Source organism: Symphalangus syndactylus, chromosome 1 (assembly GCF_028878055.3).
Source record: "Symphalangus syndactylus isolate Jambi chromosome 1, NHGRI_mSymSyn1-v2.1_pri, whole genome shotgun sequence".
Classification (NCBI taxonomy): domain Eukaryota; kingdom Metazoa; phylum Chordata; class Mammalia; order Primates; family Hylobatidae; genus Symphalangus; species Symphalangus syndactylus.
In genome coordinates, this window is record NC_072423.2 from 107,286,944 (window position 1) to 107,313,381 (window position 26,438).

General features: G+C 42.7%; 1 protein-coding gene across 7 annotated transcripts in view; it reads right to left on the minus strand.

Annotated features, from left to right (window-relative positions):
• CACNA1D (calcium voltage-gated channel subunit alpha1 D) overlaps positions 1-26,438 on the minus strand; it is a 321,052-nt gene that overhangs the window by 143,542 nt on the left and 151,072 nt on the right. For all 7 annotated transcript variants that reach the window (XM_063645661.1, XM_055273856.2, XM_055273854.2 and 4 more), the window contains 4 exons: positions 16,240-16,379; positions 7,246-7,388; positions 1,713-1,865; positions 990-1,186 (listed from right to left, as the gene is read on the minus strand). In XM_063645661.1, the coding sequence (XP_063501731.1) occupies positions 990-1,186; positions 1,713-1,865; positions 7,246-7,388; positions 16,240-16,379 (633 nt within the window). The remainder of the gene's footprint in view (positions 1-989; positions 1,187-1,712; positions 1,866-7,245; positions 7,389-16,239; positions 16,380-26,438) is intronic.

The following is a 26,438-nucleotide window of genomic DNA, read 5'->3' on the forward strand; positions in this document are numbered from 1 at the left end:
TTTACAGGCCTTCTGTCCAAAAGCTGCTGATTTCAGAAGTACTTTATTACTCATTTCCTTTTAACAACTCATGATTAGAATCCTGGTTACTCCCCTTTGGACTTGGATTTCAGCTCAAAATCTACATCTTAGCTGTCTTTACCAGCAACTCTTATACCATAAAAAACAATTTCTAAACTTCTGTGAGCTTTATTTGCATTCTAACAAACTCAGCCCTGGGAAATGGCTGTTAAAATACTATAGCACTTATTTTTATATAGCAAATCTTTCTGGCTCTATCAGGAACAAGAGGAATCAGACCCTTGCCTTGAAAGAGTGTCCAACTGTTTTCATGGCAGGCTGGATGGGTCCACCAGCCCTGGAAGTCTACGTGCCATTCCTACCCTTTCTGCCAGAGGTCTGTAGCTTCAAATAGAAAGGAAGACAGCTAAGGTTTTGTGCTGGGATGATTTATAGTAACACTAAAGATAAGAATGGGAAATATTATCATGGGAGGAACTCACACAGGGTTTAAGATTATACTGAGTTATGGAAAAGCATGAAAGGGATCTGATTTACAGTCCCTTTCTTCCCTTTAGGATCTAGTAGAGCAAACTGCCTTCATGTATAAACAATTAACTTTAGCCTGTGGCAATCCAGGAGCCTCCTTACCTGGAAAGTGACCCTTTGGCTCTCTTAAGAGTTGAATCAGGATAGCCCTGGCTTCCTGGAGTTCCTCCAAAGGGGACTACTGGCCACCCTTGGCACCAGGTCTTCAGGCAGCACTGGGGAGTAGAAGACTAACATCATGCAGCAGCTTCCTGTAACTGAAACTGAGGCCCTCAAGGAGCAGGATGATGAAGCCCGCTGGTAAAGACAGCATCTGCTTCCCTTCCAAAATAACTGACTTCAGGGTTTCTTTTCCAGCCACCTCTCCAGTGGCTCTAGCTCACAACATCCACTTATCCAAGGAAAGAACACTCCATAAACTCTCTCCCCAGGGTACTTACCCAGTAGAGCACGTCTGTCCAGCCCTCCATGGTGATGCACTGAAACACAGTGAGCATGGCAAAGGCAAAGTTATCAAAGTTGGTGATGCCTCCGTTTGGGCCAACCCAGCCACTCCTACATTCCGTGCCATTGGCAGTACACTGGCGTCCATTCCCTGAGAACGCACATGGAGCTGGGTCCTCTTCAGCTACGATATCTGCAAACAGAGCAAACAGGCTGCACCACTCAGAACAGAAACATCAGAAAATCCAAGCCAGTGGAAGGTGAGAACCCTTGCCAGAGCCTGGGACACCCTACCACCCCATCTGCGATGCCTCAGGATCCTGCTCATCCTTCAGGTTTCCCGTCAAATGCTCCCTCCTTAGTGGAATCTGTCATTTCCTCTTGTCAGAATCCATGGCTCTTTTCCTCTGCACCTGCGCTTACAGCACCCTCCTTAGACTTAGATAGCACAATGCTTTTGGTTTGCCTCATGTTTTTACTCTGGAGGTCTCTTATCTTGTTTGCCAGGACACATTACACAGGAAATCGAGGTGGAAAGGGAGACTGAATTCTCATCTATTCTGAACATAGCTCATACTAAGAACTGGCTCAGTAAATGTGCTGGTATATTGGGCATTTTTTTCCTAGTTTGTTTTAGATTTTCCCCCAAACCATGAAAGTTGCTTTGGGGAAAACCAAAAATTTTTAAAGTTAAGTTAGCTACAATTCTCATTACTCACCTGAGTCAGCAAAAAAACACGTTTTGTGCATTTTTCCAATAAAAAGTTCCAGTCCTATAATAGCATAGATTATGATTACAAATAATACCAAAAGGGCTATGTGAAGGAGGGGAACCATGGCTTTTATAATGGAGTTCAAGACAACTTGTAAACCTAGGAAAGAAAAAAAATAAGTCGGTGAGCCAGGAAGACACGCCAATGAATCACATATATAATTCCTAATCATGCCTCCTTTATTTAGAACACATAGTAATAAAAATCAAAGAGGTATTTCAAAGCTTTTCATTAATATTAGGCCTGGATGTGAGATAGACTGAAAAGGAACCTTAAAGATCATCTAGTCCAACTCCCTCACTAGACAGAGGGAAAAACTAAGGCCTAGGGAGGGGACTGCCCAATGTCAAAGTTCATCATTCATTTATGCATTTCTTCATCCATCTGACAAAATTTCTTAAACATCTACCGTGTGGAAATCATAAGGTTTGGTGCTTTGGAGCAATATGAAGATGGTTTATGTAAAATGTTTTCCCTCAAAAAATTATATTCTAGGAGACACAGAATTAAACACAAACAACTCTACGCTAGGGTAGCACATAGATGCTATATGGATATCCCAATAGTTAAAATTAATAGGTGTTGGGCGTTGAAAAGGCCAAAGGGATTGCGACCAACTCAGCATTCCACTGGAGGCTATATGATCAAACAGCAAACTGTTTATCATGAATGCAGGATGTGGGCAAACTCACAACTGCACCTACAGCCAGGTTTGCTGAGGGCAATCACTCCCTGGCACCGTGCTCATTGAGGTTATCTACTGGGACATCTAGAGCCTGTTCTTAGAAGAATGCAGTCTTGCAAGCCTGCTGTAAATCAAGCTGCTGACCGACAACCACTCCCCGCTCTCCCTTTCTCCTTTACCCAGTAAAATGTGAAAGGCTCTGAAGCTCAGGGCTTTTGTTCACTAGAAGCAAGGAGCCCCCTGACCCCTTCTTCCAAATATACTCTTTTGTCTTTGTCTTTATTCCCATGTTCATCATCCTTTGTTCAGTCCCCCAAGGTCCATGCAGGTGACAAGTAGGGATGAATAGGGTGAAGAAAGGGCCCTGAGGCAGCTTCCCTCTGGGCATGGCCCGAAGGCCAGGTAGGCATGGGAGAGAGGCAACTACAGGGAAGAAGAACAGAGTACCAAAAGCACAGAGGAGAGTAGCGGTGTGGGCTTGAGGGTGGTGAGTCTTGATTGGTGGTTACATAGTGGAAAAGAAAATCAGGAAAGAGAAGTAGATTGCAGCCAGGGTTGTGAGTGTTGAATCTGGGTTATGGAGCCAGACTTTAGACCACTGGCAAAAGGCAGCTGCTTTAGAAAGACCAACAGTACACAGCAGCAGGCCAGACACACAGAGGGGTAGTTCAAGAGTGCTGGGGTAGGTGAGGGTGAAGATCAGGATGAGACCAGAACTCAGCAACTGAGTCAGAATGAGAGGAAGGTACCTACGGAGCACACCAGTTATTTGAGCCAGGGTCTTGAGGCAAAATCCCAGTGCCCCCAACAAAACTAGGCATTTCAAAGGGAGGTTCTCCAGGAATGAGGGAGGTGGGAGGGGAAGGGGGAGGGTTGAGACTGACTTGAGCCTTGTTAAGTTTGATATTGGTATTATGTAACATTAAGGTAGACGTGTCCTGAAGCTGAAATGTGGTCTTGAGAGACAGGCACATGATAAATGATTATTTCTGGCCTTGTGAGGTGGCTCACGTCTGTAATCCCAGCACTTTGGGAGGCCGAGGTGGGTGGATCACTTGAGGTCAGGAGTTCGAGACCAGCATGGCCAACATGATGAAACCCCAGCTCTACCAAAAATACAAAAATAGTTGGATGTGGTGGTGTGCGACTGTAGTCCCAGCTACTCGGGAGAGTAAGGTGGGAGAATCGCTTGAACCTCAGAGGCAGAGGTTGCAACTCCAGTCTGGGTGACAGAGCAAGACTTTATCTCCAAAAAAAAAAAAAAAGAGAGAGAGAGAAACGATTATTTCCTACATTTAAAACTTTTGCTGCCATGGAGGTCTTAGGAAGACAGAGTCTTGCTGAGTCTGAAATCCTCAGACTCAGACTCATTACTTTCAATGGCAAAAACCACAATTACTTTCACACCAACCTAATAGAAGCTACCCATGGAGTCATACTCAGTGCCAGAGTGTGGGTAAGGCTACTCGCCAAGGGACAGAAGAAGAGGTCGTGAAAAGAAGGATGGGGGCAGCACTCAGGATTAGGATTGGGTGTGAGGAAACAAGAGATGAGGGAGAATGGGCAGGAACCCAGAACCTGCCCTGGAGACCAGGCCTCCTGACCTTGCGTTGGTGTTCCCCATCCTCTCCGTGGCCCCACAACCTCAGCATGACTGTGCTGCTCACTCTTTTCCTTCTTACCTTCTCCTTCCCTGTCCTTCCCTGTTGTTTCTCCACCTCCAAACTTTCCCTCTTCTGCTATCATCTCACTTTCCCAGTACATCTTCAGGAAAGATAGAATGCAAGAAGCTGAGATGCTTACGTCGGAAACCAGAATAGAGCAAGCAAAGAGAAGACTTAGCAATAATGACAAACATTTACCATGATAAGCAGCACAGGAGGAGGCAGGGGAGAGGATGGTGAGGGAAGAACAGTAAGAGGATTTCAGACTCAGCACGCCCCTGCCTTGCTACAACCTCTATTACAACTAAAACTCTGGGTGCTACACCTTTGGATATGTGAATGTCCACATGGTTTTTTCAAAAATGATCAATTAGGATGATTTTCAATATTTTTACCTCCTACAAGGAACACATGGAAAGGAAAAGATGACACCTGTTCCAATCCCCATGGCCAGGTTTCTATTGTTGTTTTGGTTTTCTTGAGACACCAATGGGCCATGCAAAACCAACTCCCAGCAGTTAGCTCTTCTACATTCCATGGCAGTAAGCTTTGTGAATATTTTTTACATTTAGAGTAACTACTGTATTTCAGATTGGTCACATTTATGAGATGATAAAGTTGTATCCGCCTGTGAACATGTATACTTTATTGCATTCAGCTCCTTTGTACATACTCAACATGTACAGTAGTTCTCAGTGGATCTCATGGGACTCTAGTCAAGGAGGCAGAAGTGGGAAGAACACCAGGTCAGGAATGTGGAGATCGTGGGTCTGGTTCTGTCTGGCTACTCACTAGCTGTGAGAACTTACATAAGTCACTACCTGCAACGGGCCTCAGTTTCCTTGTCTAAAAGATGCAGGCAGACCAGAGGATATTTAGGATTATTTTCCACTTTGATGGTCTTGAACTTTGATAAATGTTTCCCTGTCCAACACGGAAGGACAGGGAAAGAGAAGGTAAGAAGTTAAACAGTGAGCAGCACAGTAGTGCTGAGGTCGAGGGGCCGTGGAGAGAATGTGGGACGTCAACACAGGGGTCAGGAGTCCTGGTCTCCAGGGTAGGTTCTGGGTTCCTGCCCATTCTCCCTCAGCCTCTTAATGTGGGTGCTTAAGAACTCCACAAATGCCCAATTCACCACCTTGTGAAATAAATTTACCTTTCACTGAATGAATATATATTTCCATACACACATGCACACAAAATTATGTCTTACAGAACAGTCTGGATTCTCTTTAGCAGGGACTAAACAATTCCAAGATAAGTGTAAACAGTCAAACATTCCTGGACATTTTTAACAACTTTGGGTACTAGACGAGAAATCAGCAGGCCACGGCTGCTAGAAATCAGCACTAGAAACAGCACATCCGACAGCCTCTGATCCCTTCCTTCAAAAGCCTATTTGAGTTTGATGAGAGACTGGGATGTTCCCTACCTAGGTGGTTAAAAACATAAGCTCAAAAGTCCTCATACAAGACTCAGACTCACATTTTTCCCTGCTAACCTGGGGGACAGTTACATACAAATCTCCCTATCAAATTTCAAACAGTGATGTCTGTTGGGGAAAGGAAGAAATACAGTTTAAAAATAATTCTCAATATCTAGGAGCACTGCACTAGTTTAGTCAGAACCTCATTAGCCAAGAAAGCAGACACAATGCTATGTGAGTTCTTGGATTTTTCACTGGCCAGAAGCTCACATACACACACGCACACAGCCACAGCCCCCAAAGTCTGCACGCAACACATACCATAGACAGGCTGTCCTGTTATTTGCTCTTTGGGGGAAAAAGCTGTCGTGGTTACTTTGAAATTAGATTAAGCTATAACAACTAAATCTGGAAGAACATGTTTGCTCACTGAACTTCTCATTTAATCGTGTTACACTTAACAGAGCCAGTCATTTCCAAGGTATTTCTGTTTTTCTCAATTGATTCCACACAGTTCTGTGGTTTTGACTTGTGCTGATCTTTTTCAATGAAAATAAATGAACCATCTGGAAAAACAAGTACACATAAAACACCACTTCCTACATTTTAAAATGTTAAATTTGGAAATGTGTTTTTTTTTTTTTCCAGAGGATTTTTGGTGCATTCTAAGTGCCAACGAATTTAATAAAAATTTCATGAAGAACTTCTGGAGAGGCAAAAAATGTGATCTGTGTTCTTCTGATGGCTTTATGAGTTGTGAAAAACAGGTACACCCTGCAATCCCATATTCTTATGCAGAGGCACCAGCCCTCAGAAAGGTGTTAGGACTTCTACCCATGGAAGTCCCCAACACAGGAGTCCTATTAGAGGCAGAGCCCAAACACCTTATGGAAGGATAAGAGGCTGCAGCTGTTGGCCAGGGCACAGACAGGGCATCTATTCCAACTCAGGTATGATCTAACCTGGCCTGGGGTCCTGGAGCCAGAAGCACACTGGGGCCTGGCACTGAGTGGTATGGTAGGGCCTAATGGCTAAAACTCTCTCTCTCACTCACTGAGAGCCTCTGTGCTCCAGACATCCTGTTAGGGGCTCTCCCTCCATTATTTCATTCAGTTCTCACAACAGCCTTCAAGGCAGGTACTCCTGTGCCCTGTATCCAGGTAAGACAGGTGAAGCATTCATCCCTTCCCCCAGAGCTGGGTAGCACAGTTCCTGATAGTAGAGGATCTAATCAGAGCTTCCAGGAGTCCATCCCTCTGATGCTCCCCACTTGGAGAAAAAAAAAAAAAGGCAGGCAGCTGAGTCCTCCAACACCCTCATCCACAAACCCACCACTTTCAGAGGGGCAGGCCTGGGAGTGGAGGCGTGGATGGCAGCATGTTGCCAGTAGACGAAAAATAGACCGGAATTAAAGGCCTGAACCCAAGGTCTCACCCTAACGCCTTGTCTTTCTGCAAGAGAAGATTCTCTCGTCCACAAAATCAGAATGACAATAACTGCCACCTGTCCCCCTCTCGGGGCTGTCACAGGGATCCAACGTGACAGTGCAGGCCAAAGTATCCTGTCAACTGTGAAGGAGGCCATGGTCGTCCGCTGACCCCTGGCTGGCACAGAGCAACTCACCTCGAAGCACCAATGATTCTGAGACCCACCCAGAAGAAAAAACCAGCACACTCCTGACTCTAGGAAACAATAAGTGCTTACTGGGCACTCCTGACACTAGTCGAAGTGGTCGCAACACTCGAAAGGCACGGAGGGCTTTGACATCAAAGCCTCCAGATTTGCCGCTAGAGTGGTTCCCGCCTTCTGTTTCTTTGGTTAATTGTTCCAAAATTACACTAAACAATCTGAAAGAAGAGAAAGAGAAAGAAATGTTAGAGTCTGTCACCCCAGGGAAGCAAAACAGGATGATGATCGTATTTATTTTTGAACAAGGGCTAATTCTGTATGGCTGCCACTTAAATAAAAGGAAGACAAAGACAAGAACTGGGCTGTGGAATTGGAATACAAATGACCCCATCTCCAAAATGATTGGGACAGGGATTAACCTCATCTGTTTTTATCGCATTGGAGCAGCAGAGAGCAAGTCTGTTCCCAAAGAAGAGGGGACTCCCTGGGAACCCACAGTCAATGTAGTCACTAACACACACACCCCAACCTTCACCTTCATAGGGATATTTGGAGGATGTAAATCACAGATACTAAGGAGCTGTGCAAAGGCTAAAGGCAGTTACCTAAGGTAAGGTATTAATATCATCATTCTCTCTTTTGAAATGTGAATAATATTGTAACTGGCAGCCACAATAAATTTTTTCCTAGTTTCAGAAGGTTCGGATAAATCTATTTTCAGGCAATCTGCTCATTTAACAGTGACTTTTGATCTTTTAAATAAATATTCTTTGGAATTATTGCTCGTTTTTCAGAGTAAGTATAAAATTTGCCCATTTCAAACAGCATCAACTCTGGCCAATCAGATTGTGGGAATGACTGGCCCAGCAACAAAGAAAAGGTGTCCAAAGTTTAATGAGCAGACAAAGCAGAAACTGCCCCCACTGGCATGCGTCTGGATAGCCAAGACACCAAGTCCATAAAACATAGGATTGTCTGATTACAGCCCTGATTGGGTGTAGTTCTGAGGCATTTATAGATCAGCCCTTTATTTTAATAACAGTACAGCAATTAGCAACGAACCTAGCCACGAGGGAAAACAAGCCCGGTCTCTACAAAGCTTCAGATGGTGAGCTCTCCCTAGTTATGACTGAAGAAATAGATCAAATTTATGACAGGCTTCTCTCTCTTCAGCATAGTTTTTAAAAAATTACTGTAAATCCCTGCAGCAAGGCTAAAGTGAAAAGTCTCTCCTCCAAAACAAATTCATAGCTTCAGAAAAACAAAGAAAAAGAAAGAAAACTCAAACTCTTCTGAAATGTGCAAGCCACAGGAATTTTCATCCCAAAGGGTTAGCAAAGTAATTTATGCAGGTAGTGACTGAAGACTGCTTTCAAGTATCCGTGTTTTGCAACACATATGTCATGGTCCCTTTATTCCTTGTTCTTCAGCAATGTCCTTGAAAACACATGAAAAATGTCTCTCTCTTGTCACCAAAGAGGCCAAGTCAGAGAGAGAAGCAGGCTGTGTTCCCAGACAGTGCAGGGCTGCAAGGGGCCGGGGCTGGTTTCCACTCCTAAGAGTTATGAGATATCAGGAAACTCCCTCTCCTTCTCTGGGCCTCAGTTCTCCTCTCTATAAAATGCCAAAACTAGATTTAACGACTCAGAAAATGACCTTTCCACTCTAATATTCCGTGATTCTGTTCCTCACCACCACGCCTCTCAAAAAAAAAGTGCCATGGGCCTGAAGAGATAAGGACAGGATGAGAAAGGAGTAACCGACTCTAGATTGTTATTAAAAGTTTACCCTAAGGTGGGAGAAAAAAGACCAGGAGCTGTCTAAACTGACTAAAGTCAGAAACACCAGAATGAGGAGTCACGTTCTTCAAAAAAAGCTTAAGTAATAGAGCCTGAATGCTTGAAATATATCTTTATTGAAAATTTAGAGGCATGGGATAAAAGTTGGCTTAGATCAAACTTTTCTCTAAAGGAATAACTTCAGCTCTGGCAGACACACTGAGTCCTCCTGTGGTCACATTAATAGTTAACATTTTAGAAATATCAATTACTTCCTTAATGTCTTGGTTATTGGGAATCTTGACAAAAGCAATAGGTCACTGTTGACTTGGAATGGAAAAATCCATTGGATTGAGATACAGACTGCAGTTGGAAACTTTAGTGAGTAGGAATTTGATTCAAATGAAGACATCATAATTCTTCTTTTTCTTTTTTAAAACCTTTCTTCCGTTCTTTGACTCCAATTTCGTGCATATTTTAGATAAAAAAATAATCTGATTTTCTGAAGTTTTTCTTAGAGTCCAGTTCTACTTCAGTTTCCTATATATTTTTTTGCATTTTAAATCACTTCATATTGCAGTTTATCTATAATAAAACACACTCATTTAAAGTGTACGATGGGTTTTGAAAAATGCATAAGCCTATGCAACAAACATCATGATCAAGATAGGGAAGATTTCAACATTTCAAATGATTCTCTTGTGCCCCTTTTGCACAGCCTTGTACAGAGCTTCCCTTGAAGCTCAGCCTTGAGTATCTAGTGATTGGCTGTTTATTGCTAGAGTTTTTTTTTTTTCTTTTTCTAGAACCCATATAAATGGACTCACATAGTATGTTCTCCTGGCTCATCTTATTTTGCTCACCATAATGTTTTTGACACTCATCCACGTTGTTTTATCAGCAGTTCATTTCTTTTTGTTGTTCTGTAATATCCCATTATATAAATACATCACAATGAGTTTATCCATTCACCCGCTGAGGGATATATGGGTTGTTTCCAGTTTTTCTCTACTATGAATAAAGTTTTTTTGTGGACATGTGTTTTCATTTTTCTTGGATAAATACCTAAGAGTAGAACTGGTAATATGGTCATATGGTAAGTCTATGTTTAACACTGTAAGAAATGGGCGCATTTTTTCCAAAGTGATTATACCATTTTCCATTTCTACAAGTGGTGTATGAAAGTTCCAGTTGTTCCATATTTTGGTTAAGACCTGGTATTTTCAGTCTTTTTACATTTAGTAATACTAGTGGGTATGCAGTACTGTCACTGTAGTTTTAATTTGCATTTCTCTAATTACTAACAATGTTGAGCATCTTTTCAGATGTTTGTTGATGATTCACATATCTTCTTTAGTGAAGATCTGTTCAAATGTTTTACCTATTTGTTTATTGGGTTGTCTTCTTACTATTGGGTTGTAAGAGTTCCTTATATATTCTGAATACAAGTGTATGTATTATGAATATGTTTCCCAATGTGTGCCTTGCTTTTTCATTGTCTTCACACTGTCTTTTGAAGAAAAGTTTTAAATTTTGATAAAGTCAACATTTTCAATTACTCTTTCATGGCTGGAGCTTTTTGTGTCCTGAGAAATCTCTGGCTACATTGAGGTCATAAAGGTTTTATCCAATATTTTCTACTATAAATTTCATGGTTTTACACTGCTCAAAGAAATCAGAGATGACACAAACAAATGGAAAAACATACCATGCTCACAAATAGGAAGACTCAATATCAATTAATTAGCCATACTGCCCAAAGCAATTTACAGATTCAATTCTATTCCTATCAAACCACCAATGACATTCTTCACATAACTAGAAAAAAAAAATTTTAAATTTATATGGAACAAAAAAGGAGCCTGGATGGCCAAGGCAATCCTAAGCAAAACGACAAAGCTGGAAGCGTCACACTACCTGACTTCAAATTACACCACAGGGCTACAGTAACCAAAACAGCATGGTGCTCATACAAAAACAGACACATAGACCAACAGAACATAGTAGAGAGCCCAGAAATAAGGCCACACACCTACGACCATCTGATCTTCGACAAAGGTGACAAAAACAAGCAATGGGGAAAGTACTCCCTATTCAATAAACCGTGCTGGGATAACTGGCAAGCCATATGCACAAGACTGAAACTGGACCCCTTTCTTATACTATATACAAAAATCAACTCAAGATGGATTAAAGACTTAAATGTAAAACCCAAAACTATAAAAAACCCTGGAAGACAACCTAGGCAATACCATTCTGGACATAGGAATGAGCAAGGATTTCATGATGAAGATGCCAAAAGCAATCACAACAAAAGCAAAACCTGACATATGGGCCTAATTAAACTTAAGAGCTTCTGCACAACAAAAGCAACAGGGTAAAGAGACAACCTACAGAATGAGAAAAAATATTGGCAAATTATGCATCTGACAAAGGTCTAATATCCAACATCTATAAGAAACGCAATCAACTTCCCAAGAAGAAAAGAAAAATCCCATTAAAAAGTCAGCAAAGGACATGAAGAGATACTATTCAAAAGACATGCATGTGCTCAAGAAGCACATTTTAAAAAGTTCATATTACTGATCGTTAGAGAAGTACAAATCAAAACCACGAGATACCATTTCACACCAGTTAAAATGGCTACTCTTAAAAAGTCAAGAAATAACAGATGCTAGCGAGGTTGCAGAGAAAAGGGAATGCTTATACTGTTGGCGGGTGTGTAAATTAGTTCATCCATTGTGGAAAGCAGTGTATCAATTCCTCAAAGAGCTAACGACAGAACTACCATTTGACCCAGAAATCCCATTACTGGCTACACACCTAGAGAAAAATAAACCATTCTACCATAAAGACACATGCATGTGAATGTTCACTGTGGCACTATTCACAATAGCAAAGACATGGAATCAACCTACATGCCCATCGATACAGCCTGGATAAAGAAAATGTGATACACATACACCAAGGAATACTATGCAGTCATAAAAAAGGACAAGATCATTTCTTTTGTGGGCACATGGATGGAGCTGGAGGCCATTATCCTTAGCAAACTAACGCAGGAACAAAAAACCAAATACCACATGTTCTCACTTATAAGTAGGAGCTAAACGATGAGAGCACGTGGACACAAAGAAAGGCCATTATCCTTTCTTTGTGATAATGATTTTAATAAGGATTTACCTAGGCTTAAATCTAGCAACTTGCCATTTGTTTTCTATTTGTCCTGTCCTTTGTTCCTTTTTTCTTCTTCCCTGCCTGTTTTGGATTTACCGTTTTTTAAAATTCCATTTAATCTCTACAATAGGCTTATTAGATATACCTGGGATTTTCTTTTTTAGTGGCTTCTCTAAGGCAAGTGTCAGTAAACATTTTCTATAAAGTGCCAAATAGTAAATATTTTAGAATCTGCAGGCCATAGGGTTTGTCACAACTACCCAACTTTGCCATTATAACACCAAATAGCCATAGACATGACTGAATGTGGCTGAATTACAATGAAACTTTATTTGCCAAAGCAGGCAGTAAATAAAATACTTTGTCAATGGTGGGGAAAAAAAGGCTCAAACTAGATGTAGCTTGCCAATCCATACTCTAGGGGTTTACAGCATACATCTTGAAGATATCACAGTCTATCTTCAGATAATATTTAATCATTCCAACTACTGTATAAGTACATGACAAGACCATATGGCTATTTCCCTGTTCCTATTCTTCATGCTACCATTGTCATGTACTTTATTTCTATAGAAGCTATAGACACCACAATACATTGTTATTATTTTTGCTTTAAGTAATTACCTTTAAAGAAATTTTTAAATGAGGGGAAAAATATCTGCATATGTACCCACGTATTTACGCTTTCTGGCACTCTTCATTCTTTTTGTGTAGATCCACTTTCTGGCACTCTTCATTTCTTTCTGTGTAGATCCACTTTTTTATCTTGTGTCATTTTCCTTCAGCCCTGAGGAACTGTCTTTAACACTGATTGAGGTACAGGTCTATTAGTCATGAATTCTGAAACTCTAGAATGTCTGAAAAAGTTTTTATTTTGACTTTAACTCTGAAAGATATTTTACTGAGTGAGAATCCTAGGTTGACATTTTCCCCTAGTACTTTAAAGATGTCTCTCTATTGTCTTCTGGCTTGCATAGTTGTTGACAAATAGTCTGAAATTTTCTTTTCTCTGTTTTAAGGTTTTCCCCTTATCTTTGGTTTGTAACAATTTGATTACAATTGTGATGTGCCTTGATGTGGCTTTTTTCATGTTTATTTTGCTCAGGCTTTGCTGAGCTTCTTGTGAGTTTAATTTTTCATCACATTTGGAAAATCTGGAGCTGTTTCTTCAAATATTTTTTTTCTGTTTCCTCTTTCTCTCCTCTCCTTCTGAGACTCCAAATATACATACGTTAGACCACTTGTTATTCCCCCACAGGCCACAGAGGCGGTATTCATTTTCTCCTCAATCATTATTCTTCATGTTATTGCAATATGTTCAAATTCCCTGATATTTTTTCCTTCTATAGTGTCTAAGCTGAGGTTAAGCCAATCCAGAGAATTTTTCATTTTGGATATATTTTTCATCTCTTAAAGTTCCATTTGTTTTTTTTTTATATTGTCCCATCTTTCCTTACTATAATCAGGTATCCCTTTAAGTCCATAAACTTATAATAGTAGTTTTTAAAGCTTTGTGAAGTCCTTCTCTGTCATTTCAGGATCTGTTTCTACTGATGGAGTTTTCTCCTGGTTATGGGTCACATTTCTTCATATGTTCAGTGTCTGGATTTTGTTGTCCTCCTTTAAAGAATGTTGAGTTATGTTCTGGCAGGCAGTTCAGTTAGCATATCAGTTTGCTTTTTTTTTTTTGAAATGGAGTCTCACTCTGTCACCCAGGTTGGAGTGCAGTGGCACGATTTCGGCTCACTGCAACCTCTGCCTCCCAGGTTCAAGCGATTCTCTTGCCTCAGCCTCCCATGTAGCCGGCATTACAGGCATGTACCACCACACCCAGATAATATTTGCATTTTTAGTAGAGAGGGGGTTTCGCCATGTTGGCCATGCTGGTCTTGAACTCCCGACCTCAGGTGATCCACCCACCTCAGCCTCCCAAACTGCTGGGATTATAGGCATGAGCCACCATGCCCAGCCTAGTTTGCTTCTTTTCAGACTTCTTTTCAAACATTGTAAGCAAGGATTTCAGGTAGTCTCTGTACTCTAGAGCAGAGATTGGCAAACTTTTTCTGTAAAGGGCCAGATAGTAAATATTTAAATATTTTAGGTTTTGTGGACGTAAACTACTCAAACTGAACCATGTAAACAAATGAATGTGGCCATGTTACAATAAAACTTTATTTATAAAAATAGGTGGCAGGCTAGATGGGCTAAGACTTGGCCCATTGGCTACAGTTTGCCAGCCCCTGCTCTAGAGCCAGTTTAGCACTACTACTAATGGCCCTGTAGGGTCTCTACTGACAGTCCAGGGTGTTCAATGAGGTCTTTCCACCCTAATTAGTCAGAATTTGAATGCCTTCCAAGTCCTTTGTGAGCCCTGGTTATTATTCATTTTACAGCTCCCTGGTCTTTCTCTTTTCCCTAGTAGTGGTCTTTCCTGGCCTCGTGGACTCGCAACTCCGCGTAGGTGTAGCTTAGCTCTCAGCCAAAACTGAAGTGTACTCTAAGGCATATTTATGAAGCTCCTTCTCTAAATAGCTCCCTCCCTTCCCCTATTCTGCCTCCCCAAACTCTTGTCTCTGTCTCCTTAACTCAATAAGACCACCATGCTCCACTTGGTTCCCTGTCCTTGTGCTGTGCTGTAGTGTGAAAAATATCTCCAGGCAGAAATCTGAGGTGATCACAGCATGGTGACGAAAGAAATGGGGCTAAGCATCTCCATTCCTAGCTGAACAAAAAGTCCAGTGGCAGAAGAGGCACAGCCAGTTCATCCCAGAATCAACACACCTGCAAGGCTCCCGCTTGCCATTCCTTGACAGAGTCCACCAAATACAGGAAGGTATGGCACATATCTGCTACCTGTTCATTTTGGTGCACTTCTTTTGCAATGATGCCTTAAATGCCAATGTATTGTGGGGGGGTTTTGAAAAGCTAACTTGTTTCCCACAAGTCTAATTGTCCCATTGGGCAATTAGGATCTCATATTAACTTCGTAGGTTGAAAGGACCTAGGAAGGCCCACAACCAATTCCACTCTCCCAATACCCAGCAGAATTAGTCTCCAATGAAAAGGCAAAAGATTCATGATGAAAGGATAATCCACAAGAAAAATCACCTTGCTCAACTGCAAAAGGCAGTTCACTGAAGTCATGAAGATGAAAACAGAGAGGCTATTTAAAAACCTCTCTTTACAAAAACATAATTTTAGGAGCAACTCACTTTATAGCTAGCATAACTAAGACTGGGAAAAAGGATATATCTTATCTTCCTACATGGGTATTTGGTCCAAAGACCCAGCATTCCTGTAACATGGATTCATTTTTCTCTTCCTGGCAACATTTCCAGGTGTGGAAGGACTAAAATAACACAGGCCACTATTTTTTATTTTAACATTCTCCTTTAACTAAAACTACTGATGTCTTCTTCCTGCAACAGGATTTTGGTGGAACACCTGCTTCTCTGCATTTTCTAGCTTATTTCATTTTATGCCAGATACTTGACATTATCCAGACACTTGTTTCGTTATTTAAAATGGAACAGTAGTATGCCAGAGTTTCTCCCACAAGTCAGCAAAAAGAAAGAAAGAAAGAAAGAAAGAAAGAGAGAGAGAGAGAGAAAGAAAAAGAAAGAAAGAAAGAAAGGAAGAAAGAAAGAAAGAAAGAAAGAAAGAAAGAAAGAAAGAAAGAAAAGCTTTGCTCAAGGGATGTTAAATAGCAGAGTACCTTACTGCTATGAAGGTTTTATTACTTTTTACTTTTTTTAACTTAACATTGGCACTAAGTATTAGAAGCTCTACTCATTTGACTCTAATCACCGACAGGGTTGGTCTGTTTCTGGAGATCCAAGACCCTGTTAGGTAAAGCCTCTCATATTAGGAGCTTAGACTCCCTTCTATAACATGTTGCTAAAAACGGGAGTAACAATGAGAATTTCAAACTAGTCTCTGCCCAGGGACTGACAGCAGTATCACCAGCCCTTAAAAGAACTCCTGAGAGGTTCTGGTGCAACAGCTGGCATAAAAGAGCAACCACATTCCCTAAAAAGACTGTTCTGTTACCACCCTCCCAACCTCCACCTCCCATTTTCCAAACCAACATTTCCCCAAAGTAAAAGAGACTTACCCTACTATTACTATAACAAAATCCAGTAAATTCCATCCATTCCTAACATAAGCATTAGGATGTAGCAATAATCCATACGCTATAATCTTCAAAAATGTCTCGACTGTAAAAATAATCAGGAAGGCATATTCTACTTTTTCCTGTGAAGAAAAACAAAGAAACATACCAAAAAAGTAGGGGCAGGGGAGGAAGAGGAGACAGAAAAAGGAACAGAGATTAGAATCAACATCTGAGACATATAAGCATTTTCCTCCAAGCAAAGTTTCATCATGAGAAATGGAACAATTACACTCTCCCTGGGCCAGGAAAGCATTTACATTCTAACACTCAATTTCTCATAAGCAACTATGTGTGCAACACTTTTCGTTCCAGGCTGCATGACTGCATTTTGCCAACTGCCCCAATGAGTGTGTGATGAGTCTGCCTAGGACATAACAGGCATGTTTGTTATTTGCACACATTTGCAAAACACAGCATGCTTTCCTCCTGAGGTTGCCAAATCAGGCCCAGAAAAGCACAAGGGTACAAGAAAGATTCCAATGGTGTCTTTGAACAGAAGAAATTCATCCTCCGGAAGAAATGATGATGCATCTGTTTTGACCCTCTCTTCCTCTTGGGTTTATGTCTGAGTTCGAAGTCACAGTCAGCTTTGTCACTGAGTAGCAAGGTAACCTTGGGCAAGTCCTTCCCCTCCTCTGGATATAAGTTTCTGCATCCATACAATAAGGGAAGTGAATTCAGGATGGCAAACACCCTGCCTGCTTATTGGCATGCCACCTCTCCCGGCTGAACTTGTGACAGGTCACCATGCACTTTCCTAGGAAACCTAGGCAGAGCCTCTGACCTTTCCTCTAGTATCTGTCCCAGCAGCCATGCCCATCTGACTGCCACAGACCTCACAGCTGCTGCTCACGGGCTAAATGACTCTTAGGACCTTTCCAGTTCCAACCCATGCAGCTCCATGAACTGTGGAAAACATATCAATCAGCAAGTCTGAAAACTTTGACTTTTTCTTCTTTTATAAATGTTTTCTTTATACAGCTTCAGTTTCAATAGAAACATGGACCAACAGAGATGTGTGTAATTAACTTTACAAGAGGCATTCCCGCGGCATGAAGCTATTTAAATAACAAAGTACCATCGGCAACTGTAACTTTTCAATATGAACTGTAAAGTCCTATACTAATATGAGTGGGACCCGAAAAGTTACCAATACCTTAGAGAAATGGAGGTCATGAAATTCACTCATTAAAATGCCTAGTGCAAGATGTCAAAATAAAATAGGCTCAGGAAACACTTATGTGAACACCACTTCTAAATGACAGGCACTGTACCAGGAGCCAGAAAAATGTCCCCACTATGGTACCTGTGATTTAGTCTGTTGGTGTGGGGGGGAGGTGTGTGGAAGGGGAAGTTTTGAATGTACACACAGAGAATTTCTCAAGAGTCACAAAAGTAGTAACTGACAAGACAATTCTATATCCTCAGTCCTCCGATGAGGCCATCCCCTCCTTTTCACAATATATTCCAGGGGGAAAAAAAGCACTTTGCTATGTTATATGTTATCACTATTTTAGACTTATTTTTATGCAATAGGCAAATGTGTATTTTAAAATAAATTTTATGTTTCTGAAGAGAACACTTTTTATTCAGAAACATTTTTAAAAACACAAATTTTAGGATGATTCCCATAAGCCTGACCCTTTGAGGAACCGTCACCTATTAAATGTTTGCTTGCAGTATCCCCAGCACCCTTGTGCATTTAAATGGGAGCCTTGCCTGTGCTGCCCCTGGGCTCTGGCTGTCTGCTGCCAGAATGGCTGCCCCTCTGTCACCGGCCGTGCCAGGCAGAACATCCCTTTGTCATGCCACAGGTATCCTCCCTCTTGACCACCATGCAGTCACGGCCATGCATCCCAGCCTTTGCCCCCATTCTCCACTCTTCACTGATCATATAACAGGGCTTCCTTCCAAGGACAGGGCTGTTGTGGTTCCTGTCATTTCTAAACACTTGCCCTCCAAAGCTCCCTTTGCTCCTCAGAACACCACTACAACAGTCTAGTGAACAAATTGTGTGTGTGCGTTTTTTTTTTTTTTTTGAGAGTTAGCCAGCATCAGTGTGTTTATAATTTAATTTAGAAAGCCTAGCTCATCTCCAACCTCTATACTCATGCCCCCTCTAGACCTTCAGACCAGTCCTGTTCTCAGCCAGGCTCATCCCATGCCCCCATGCCTTCTTCCCCCACACCCTTCATACAGCTACATGAGATGCCATGCTCAGAGCTACAAGGATGCCCTTCCTTGCTTACTGTCCAGATTCCCCGTTGCCCTGTTCCCTGCCATATCCCCCAGAGGAGTGCTCGCTTGGGAGGCATGCAAAGCGTGGCTGTTGGAGGAACGATCGCACACTCATGCCACTGTGGTATTCTGAGGAGCAGGGACCAGCGTTGCCACTGGATAGAGGGAAAGATACAGGAAGGCCTCAATGAAGCCATAACATTAACTCTGAAAGCTCAAAGAAAAAGAACTCTGTTACTTTAACCAGAGGCAAAAATCCCTGAAAATGCCAACCCACTGTGCTCACATCAGACCCTGACCACCAAAGGCAGATTGTCAATATGTTTGAGACTTAAGAGTTCTAAGGGAACCAGAGAAGCTAAAAACAGCACACTGATTTTACAATTCATCCCTTTTTATCCTTGCTGCTTTATTTACTAGGCCAGAGAGGGAAAAAAAAGCTTTTGCTGCCATCAATATTCATAGCAGTTACATACCTACGTCAAGACAGCACACTATACTTCAGAGCAGAAAAACAAGGCAGAGAACAGACAGTACACCTCCCAAACAAAGCTTGTTTTTCCTCTCTGACTTTTATTTAGAAGAAATTTTGCCAATAACACAAGGGCCATTAGTATAAATGAACTGTTTAACATTCTTTTTCCTTCTCCTTTGCCCTCTCCCTGCTTTTTAAAGAATTTGGTTTCTCTTTCCAAAATCCTTAGTGAATTATTTGATGGGATTCTTTATAAGAAATACAAACTTCCTTTAATGCAATTCTTTATTACAGAGATTCTACCATGATGCCAACTGAACAGTCGCAGCCTGGAGAGCAGGCAGACCAGTTTGTCTAGAAGCCAGTGTTGTCCTCGTCCTCAATCCTGCCACTAAAAAGGAATCCTATGAAACAGGTATACCTCCACATTCAACAAATGAAGTACTATTTTTAAATCTTGCAAAACGTCGTTCAGGAGAAGTGGGATAATTATTTGCTTTACAAAAGGATTGTTCATTTGAGAAAAGAATGTTGAATTAACAATTTGAAAAGGAAGCCAACAAGAAAGTCAGGTTCCTAACCAGGCAAGGTGGGACTGTGGGCCCAGCCAAAGCAGCTGGGTGAGAGGTGACACAGAGAGGACACTGAGGTCTGTGGCCACGATTGATGGAAGCACAGAGGAAGAAGCACTGTCAAGGATGAAAGACTGGGATGGTGGAAGAAGGGGCCAGCAGGAACCCTCTAGAACCAGACATGAAATGAGGTGTCCCTGGTACAGCAGGAGCTGAACCTTAACAGCCCTTCCCCAGGTAAAGGGAAAGAGTAAATGATTCTTGCATCTCATTCCCCTCCGTGTGCCAGGCAGAGTCACACCTGCGGCACTCAGTCACCCACCAGCAGGGATTTCTTCTCCCTGGCAGGAGATCCTGAATGGGCAGGGCCAGTCAAACCTTCCTTTAGAAAACAACATCCAGAAACTACCCTACAGATGAACGGATGTCCCCCCACTCCCTCCCCCCGCCCCGCCCACGAGAACTCAAGCCACTAGAGAAACAAAGGCTGAAATCTAACTCTAAAACCTGATGTGTCTTCTTTAAACAGTGAAACTTCACCAACAGGAGAGGCTCTAAATCAGCAGTCTCTAAAGTAGTTAATAATCTCCAAACCAGTTAATGCTATACAGAATCTTGAGAAACAGAAACTGTCAACTAGCAGGAGGTGGGAGATGCCAAAATCCTTCATTAGACTTGGTACTTTCCTTTCCTATTTTAAGAATCCTCTTATTAGTGCTGTGGCATGAATGCTTGTCCATCTGTCTACCATCTATCCCCGAGCACCTGCATCCTCCTCAGCAAAGCCAGAACCCTGTCCTCACAGAACTCCCAAGCTGCTGTCGAAAGGTGAACAGAGGCTTGATGCAGCCAGGTAAGAGTCACTTCTCTGTTTTGCTCTTCCACCCATGTGGCCCAAGGCTTTGGGAAGGCTTTCTGGCTTATACTCTGCCAGAAGTCCCCCTCTCCCACTGACACCTTCCATTCCTTCTGTGCCCTGCAGTCCTCGATTCTCTATTGAAAGGGGCCCTCTCTTTGTGTCTTTAACTGTAGCATCAGACATATGTAAGGTACTCATAGGTGCTACTAGAAAGCAGAGAAGAAAAAAAATGGAAGGAATAAAGCTGTAGATCTAGACATGTAGAGGCTATTACAGCATGAGGTTTTATGATCCTAGCATATGTATTTAAAAAACAAAAACAAAAAAACAGGATACGTATGTATGTATCTAAGTTACCATAAACCCTTTTTAGAACAAGCCTGAAATAAAGAGTCAAACTGCTAGGACAACAGCTGATCTCAACATCTCACCTGGCCTCCCCTGCTATCCCAACCTGCAGCTTCTTGGTTAAGGACCTCATCCTATCATCCTTGCCTAGATTCCTCTTCCAACTTTCCCACCTCTCCTCCGTCACAGCGTTTCACTCCAAGTCATGGGCCAACCTGCTCCCTCCCACACATGCCAGCCGCCTTCCCACCTCCATGTCTTTGCCCTCCCTGCTTTATCCACCGAGAGTGCCTGCCCCATGGACACGAACTTCCCTCTTTAGATGAATGAGCATAGAGCTCTGTGATACAGGGCCAAAAATGCACCCAGCGGGGTTGAATGCAAGGAACACAGGGCCTGGAGCCATAGATCTGATTTCTGCTAGTCCCAACTCAGCCACTGATTCATGCTGTGGCCCTGGGCCACGGTGGAACCATTCCACATCCTGTTCCCTTCTTTCTAAAACAGTCTCCCCATCCCTCTTTCTCATCAGACTAGGCTCTGCTTGCCCTTCAAGGCTCAGCTTAAATGACATTTCCTCAGCAAAACCTTTACTGACCTCCCAGACAAAATTAGAGCCTGCTGTTACATGCTGTCAAAGCCCATTATACTTTTTCACAGCCCTAATTCACAATAGAAATTTAAATTTTAAAAAAATTACCTCTTTAACAGAAAGCCAAGAAATAAATCCAGGCATTTATGGTCAACTGATCTTTGACAGAGGTGCCAAGAATACAGAGTGGGGAAAGGACAGTCTCTTCAATAACGGGTATGGTAAAACTGGACGTCCACATGCAGAGGAATGAAATCAGACCCTTATCTCACCCCATATACAAAAATCAGCTCAAAATGGATCAAAGACTTAAACATTAAGACCTAAAACACTGAAAGTACTACAGAAAAACACAGAGTAAAAGCTTCTTGACATCAGTCAGGGCAAAGATTTTTGAGATATGCGTCTGTAAACACAGGCAACATAAGCAAAAATAAACACATGGGACTGCATCAAACTAAAACGCTTACACACAACAAAGGGAAAACCATCAGAATAAAGAGACAACCTATGAGATGGGAGAAAATATTTTTAAACCATTCATCTGATAAAGGGTTAATATCAAAAATAGATAAGGAACTCAAACAACTCAATAGCAAGAAAACAACCTGATTTTAAAATGGGCAAAGGACCTGAATGGACATTTCTCAAAAGAAGACATACAAATAGCCAAAAGATACGTGAAAAAGTGCTCAACATCACTAATCGTCCAGGAAATATAAATTAAAACCACAATGAGCCATCACCTCACATTCATTAGAATGACTATTGTCAAAAAGACAAGTGATACGTGTTGGCAAAGATATGGAGAAGAGGGAAGCTTTGTACACTGTTGATAGGAGTGTAAATTAGGACTGCCACTACGGAAAACAGTTATAGAGGGTCCTCAAAAAACTAAGAGTGGAACTACCATATAATGCAGTGATCCCACTTCTGGGAATGTATATACAAAGGAAATGAAATCAGTATGTCAAAGAAATGTCTGCCACGCCCATGTTCTTCATAACATTATTCACAATAGCTAAGACATGGAATTAACCTCCATGTTCATCAATGGATGAAAGGGTAAAGAAAATGTGGTATAGATACACAATGAAACACTATTTAGCCTTTAAAAAGAAGGAAATGCTGTCGTTTGCAATAACATGGGTGAACCTACAGGACACTATGCTAAGCTAAATAAGCCAGGCACAGAAAGGCAAATACTGCATGATCTCACTTATATGAGGAGTCTAAAAACATTGAACTCACAGAAGCAGAGAGAAGAATGATGATTACCAGAGGTGGGGGTCAGGGAGACTGGGGAGATGTTGATCAACATATAAAAAATTTCAAAGTATACAAAAGTTAGAAAGAGTAAGTTCAGGAGATCTATTGTACAACATAGTGGCTATAGTTACAACAATGTATTGCATACTTGAAAATTGCTAAGACTATATTTTAAGTTTTCTCGCCACAAAAAAATAAGCATATGAGGTAATAGATACGTTAATTAGTTTAATTTAGCCATTCCGCAGTGTATGCATATATCAAAACATCATGTTGTACACCCTAATTATGTAGCTATTTGTCAATTTTTAAAAATTGCCTCTTTAATATTTGTCTCCCCTAATAAATTATCATTCCTTTAAAGCCAGAGATCATTTCTATTTCATGCATCATTGCATTCCTAAGGCCTGTCACGAAAATAGATATTCAGCATTTATAAATGAATAAATAAATGGGCAAAATGAGAGGTTTTGACCAACTATTATTAAATGTTCCTTCTCACTAAGAAGTTCTATGATACCAGGGCCCCCTGGTTTTGCTCTGTTCCAGGAAAACATCCATGAGTGCATGTCAGGGAAAGGCTCAGCACAGCCACCTGCTCCCTCATCATGGCCCTCCCTGCCCCGGGCAGGGTGTTCCATCCGGAAGAGGGGCCCACACGAAGGCAAGCTGTTCAGGGCGAAGAGCAGTCCACGTGGCTGGAGCACAAGGTATGAGGACAGGTGGGAAGGGAAGGGACAGGCTGCAGGGACACAGTGGAGGGCAGACACAAAGGGCCCCAGGTGCCACGGTACGGGCTTTGGTCTCCGTTTCTCATGTGTGAAATGAACAGACTAAATCAGATGATCTCTTCCAGTTGGAAAACAACAATTGTCTACGACCTGGTGAGCAAAGTCTCCAAGCACAGGCTTCACAGGGAGGCTCTGTGAGGGCGCAGAGACCCCAGGGAAGAGCTGAACCGAGAGCAGTGGCTGCTTTTTCAAGTGGCTGGGTCACTTGAGGCCATCGTGCACGTTCAGGCTGGGCTTGCTGAGACACCCTCCCACTCATGACCCTACACGTTTCAGGAGGTGAGCCAGCGGAGCCACAGCACTATCACACAGCTTCTACAAGCCAATTCAACCTCTAGTAAAGTTTTGGTGGGTAAACCACAGGAGGCTGGTGGGCAGGCAGGCGTTGGCTCAGAGATGCTTGGCTGTAAATAGAGGTCATTTTTTCCCCTGCAGGTATTAATGAAGTATGCACTTAGAGGAACTCCAATGGGTAATTTAACACCACATTTACATGAAGAAACCGGCTACAGTAGTCAGTTTGCCTTCATCTTTCTTCACCTTCGTTTTAAAAGTACAAATTTTATGTGACATTTGTGTCCCCCAAGTCTAATGCTAGTCTCGACAGCTGTGTTGCCCTGTTTGAGACATTTACCCCTCCTGATTCCCAGTTCTTTCATCCATAAAACAGGGACACTCATTCTTGCTTTGCCTTGCCCACCAGTGTTATGGTAAAAGCCAGATTAAGTAACAAGTTGGATAGAGCTGTGCAAACTATAAAGCACCTCACAATGGAATGCTCGCCCTGACTAAGGACAGGCGAGACAGCTCCCCAGCCTGTGGGAAGTGTGAATACACTTCTCCCTGTGGATGCAGACTCTCTGAAGAGGTTTCTCCTGAGATCCCATGACAGTTCAGTGACCCCACAATCACCCAGATGGGGCAAGGCCCCTGCCCAAGATGCTGTCTAGAATGTGCCCAGGGATGACAAATGGAGGTGGCCAGCAGGGTGACCTGGTGGACCACTCTATGGAGCCCAGCTTCAAGGACATGTGGTCTGTGGGAAGAGGGCAGCAGCATGCCTGGGGTGACAGAGGCTGGCAGGGAGCTCTCCTCCTCACCAGCAGAGCAAAGGCAGCTTCTGCTTTGCTGCCAAGACGACAACAGTTAGCCTGGATGGGGCAGTAACGATGGCCTTGCCACCCAGCAAAACTCCAAGGGTAACAGCACCCCGACCTTCCCCCAGGAACTGCTCCATTCCTACTCTCATCCCAGGGGCAATAAGAGTTGGCATGCAGCCAAGGTTATTGGTTCGGGGATAGGCATATGCTCCAACCCACACCAACCAGGTCCGAAGAGAGCAAGTCTGGGAGCTTTCCCTGTGGTAACTAGGTAAGAAGTTCTTTCATTGGCTGGATTCAGCCCTGAGAGGCCACAAGCCTAGAGTTGCCAGGGGGACATAGAGATGAAGAGCTAACACCCACCAAGGGAAGCCAAGCCACAAATGAAGAGAAAGTGTGCCAGCCAGCCAGCCAGCGAAACTCAGAAGCAGGCACCTGGCCCTGAGGCCACTGTATGCATCCCTGGATCAAGTTGAGCCTGAAGTAAAAAATTCCCTTCCCTCCCCTCCCCTCTCCATTTGGGCTTTTCAGTTATAAAAGCCACCAAATTAAGCCAGTTTGGGTTCAGTTTTTGTCACCTGCAAATGAAGGAGTCCCACCTAAATATTAATGCAATGGGCTGTAGGATCACTCCATGTATCTAAAATGTTGAGGTGTCTGAGAGAGAGAACCTTCAGTAGCTCCTCATTTCTCAAGAGACAACATCTTTGAGGACTCCCTCTGACCCACAGGTTCAGCGGTGGTTCCCTATACACAGGACCTCCGAGCCCTATAAGTCTGCCTCTGGGAATTCATCTAGGCTCAGCTTTCCAAATTCCCTCCTTCAATCTTGTCCGTTCTCTGTTGCCATCTTCAATTTCAACTGGTTTCCTGTGCTGTGCACACTCTTGTAAACTTGACGCTTCAGACTTGCCCTCCTTCCCATCCCGTGCATCCCAGGGACATGGACTCTGAGCTCCCTTGGCAGAGGGTACATTCTATGCTTGGCAGCCTCCCACTTCCGCACCCAGCTTCACTTCTAAGGCACTGCCCACTTCCACCCCATCTCGCCTGGCAGTTCAGGGACCCTATTTCAGCTCAATTCAACACCACTCACTGGGTATGTGCTCCATACCAGGCATGATCCTGAGCACTGGGGATTCAAGGATGGCTACAACACTGTTCATATCCTCAGGGAGGATGGCAGATAATATATAAACATTTCAGGACAGCAGACAAGAATCCAAGCTCAAGCAGAGTACTGGGAGTCTCCTTTGGGGCGGAGAGGATGGAGCAGCTAATCGTGTCCAGAGCATTTGGGAAGGCTTCTTGAGAAGCACGGGACTGCATCACATCTAAATTCCTCCATCTGGCATCCCGAGGACCTCTGCAATCTGTCTACATTCAACCTACCAACAACCAACTGACGTCTGTCATGGGTCCAGCGAGGACAGTGCCCCTGCCCCTCCTGATATTTCTTCCTCCTCCACGTGCCTCCAGTCCCTCAGCTCCCACAGCCTCCCACATATCTGCATACTCACTGGAAGGTATGGTCTTCACGTCTACTCTTTTCCAAGACTGAAAGCACTCCTGTTTGTCTAAATCCCGCTTCACCCTTTAAGGGAAGACTAAGGAGTTTCATTTCTTCTGAGCATCATTTTTCCCCTTTTGAAAGCCTAATGTACTTAGGATGAACCAATGACCACCACATGCCTGCTACTTCTACCCCGATCCCCCAACCATAGCAGATATTCCCACTGGTCATCAGATGGCACTCTTTCTCCTGGCACCCTGAGGCAGTGTCACATGTTGCGCCAGTCAGGCATCTCCCACTGGGTGGAGTTGGCATCCAAGTTGAAACTGTTTGCCATCCAGAGCTAAAAATTATATCACATGTTTTGACATGTAATCATGAT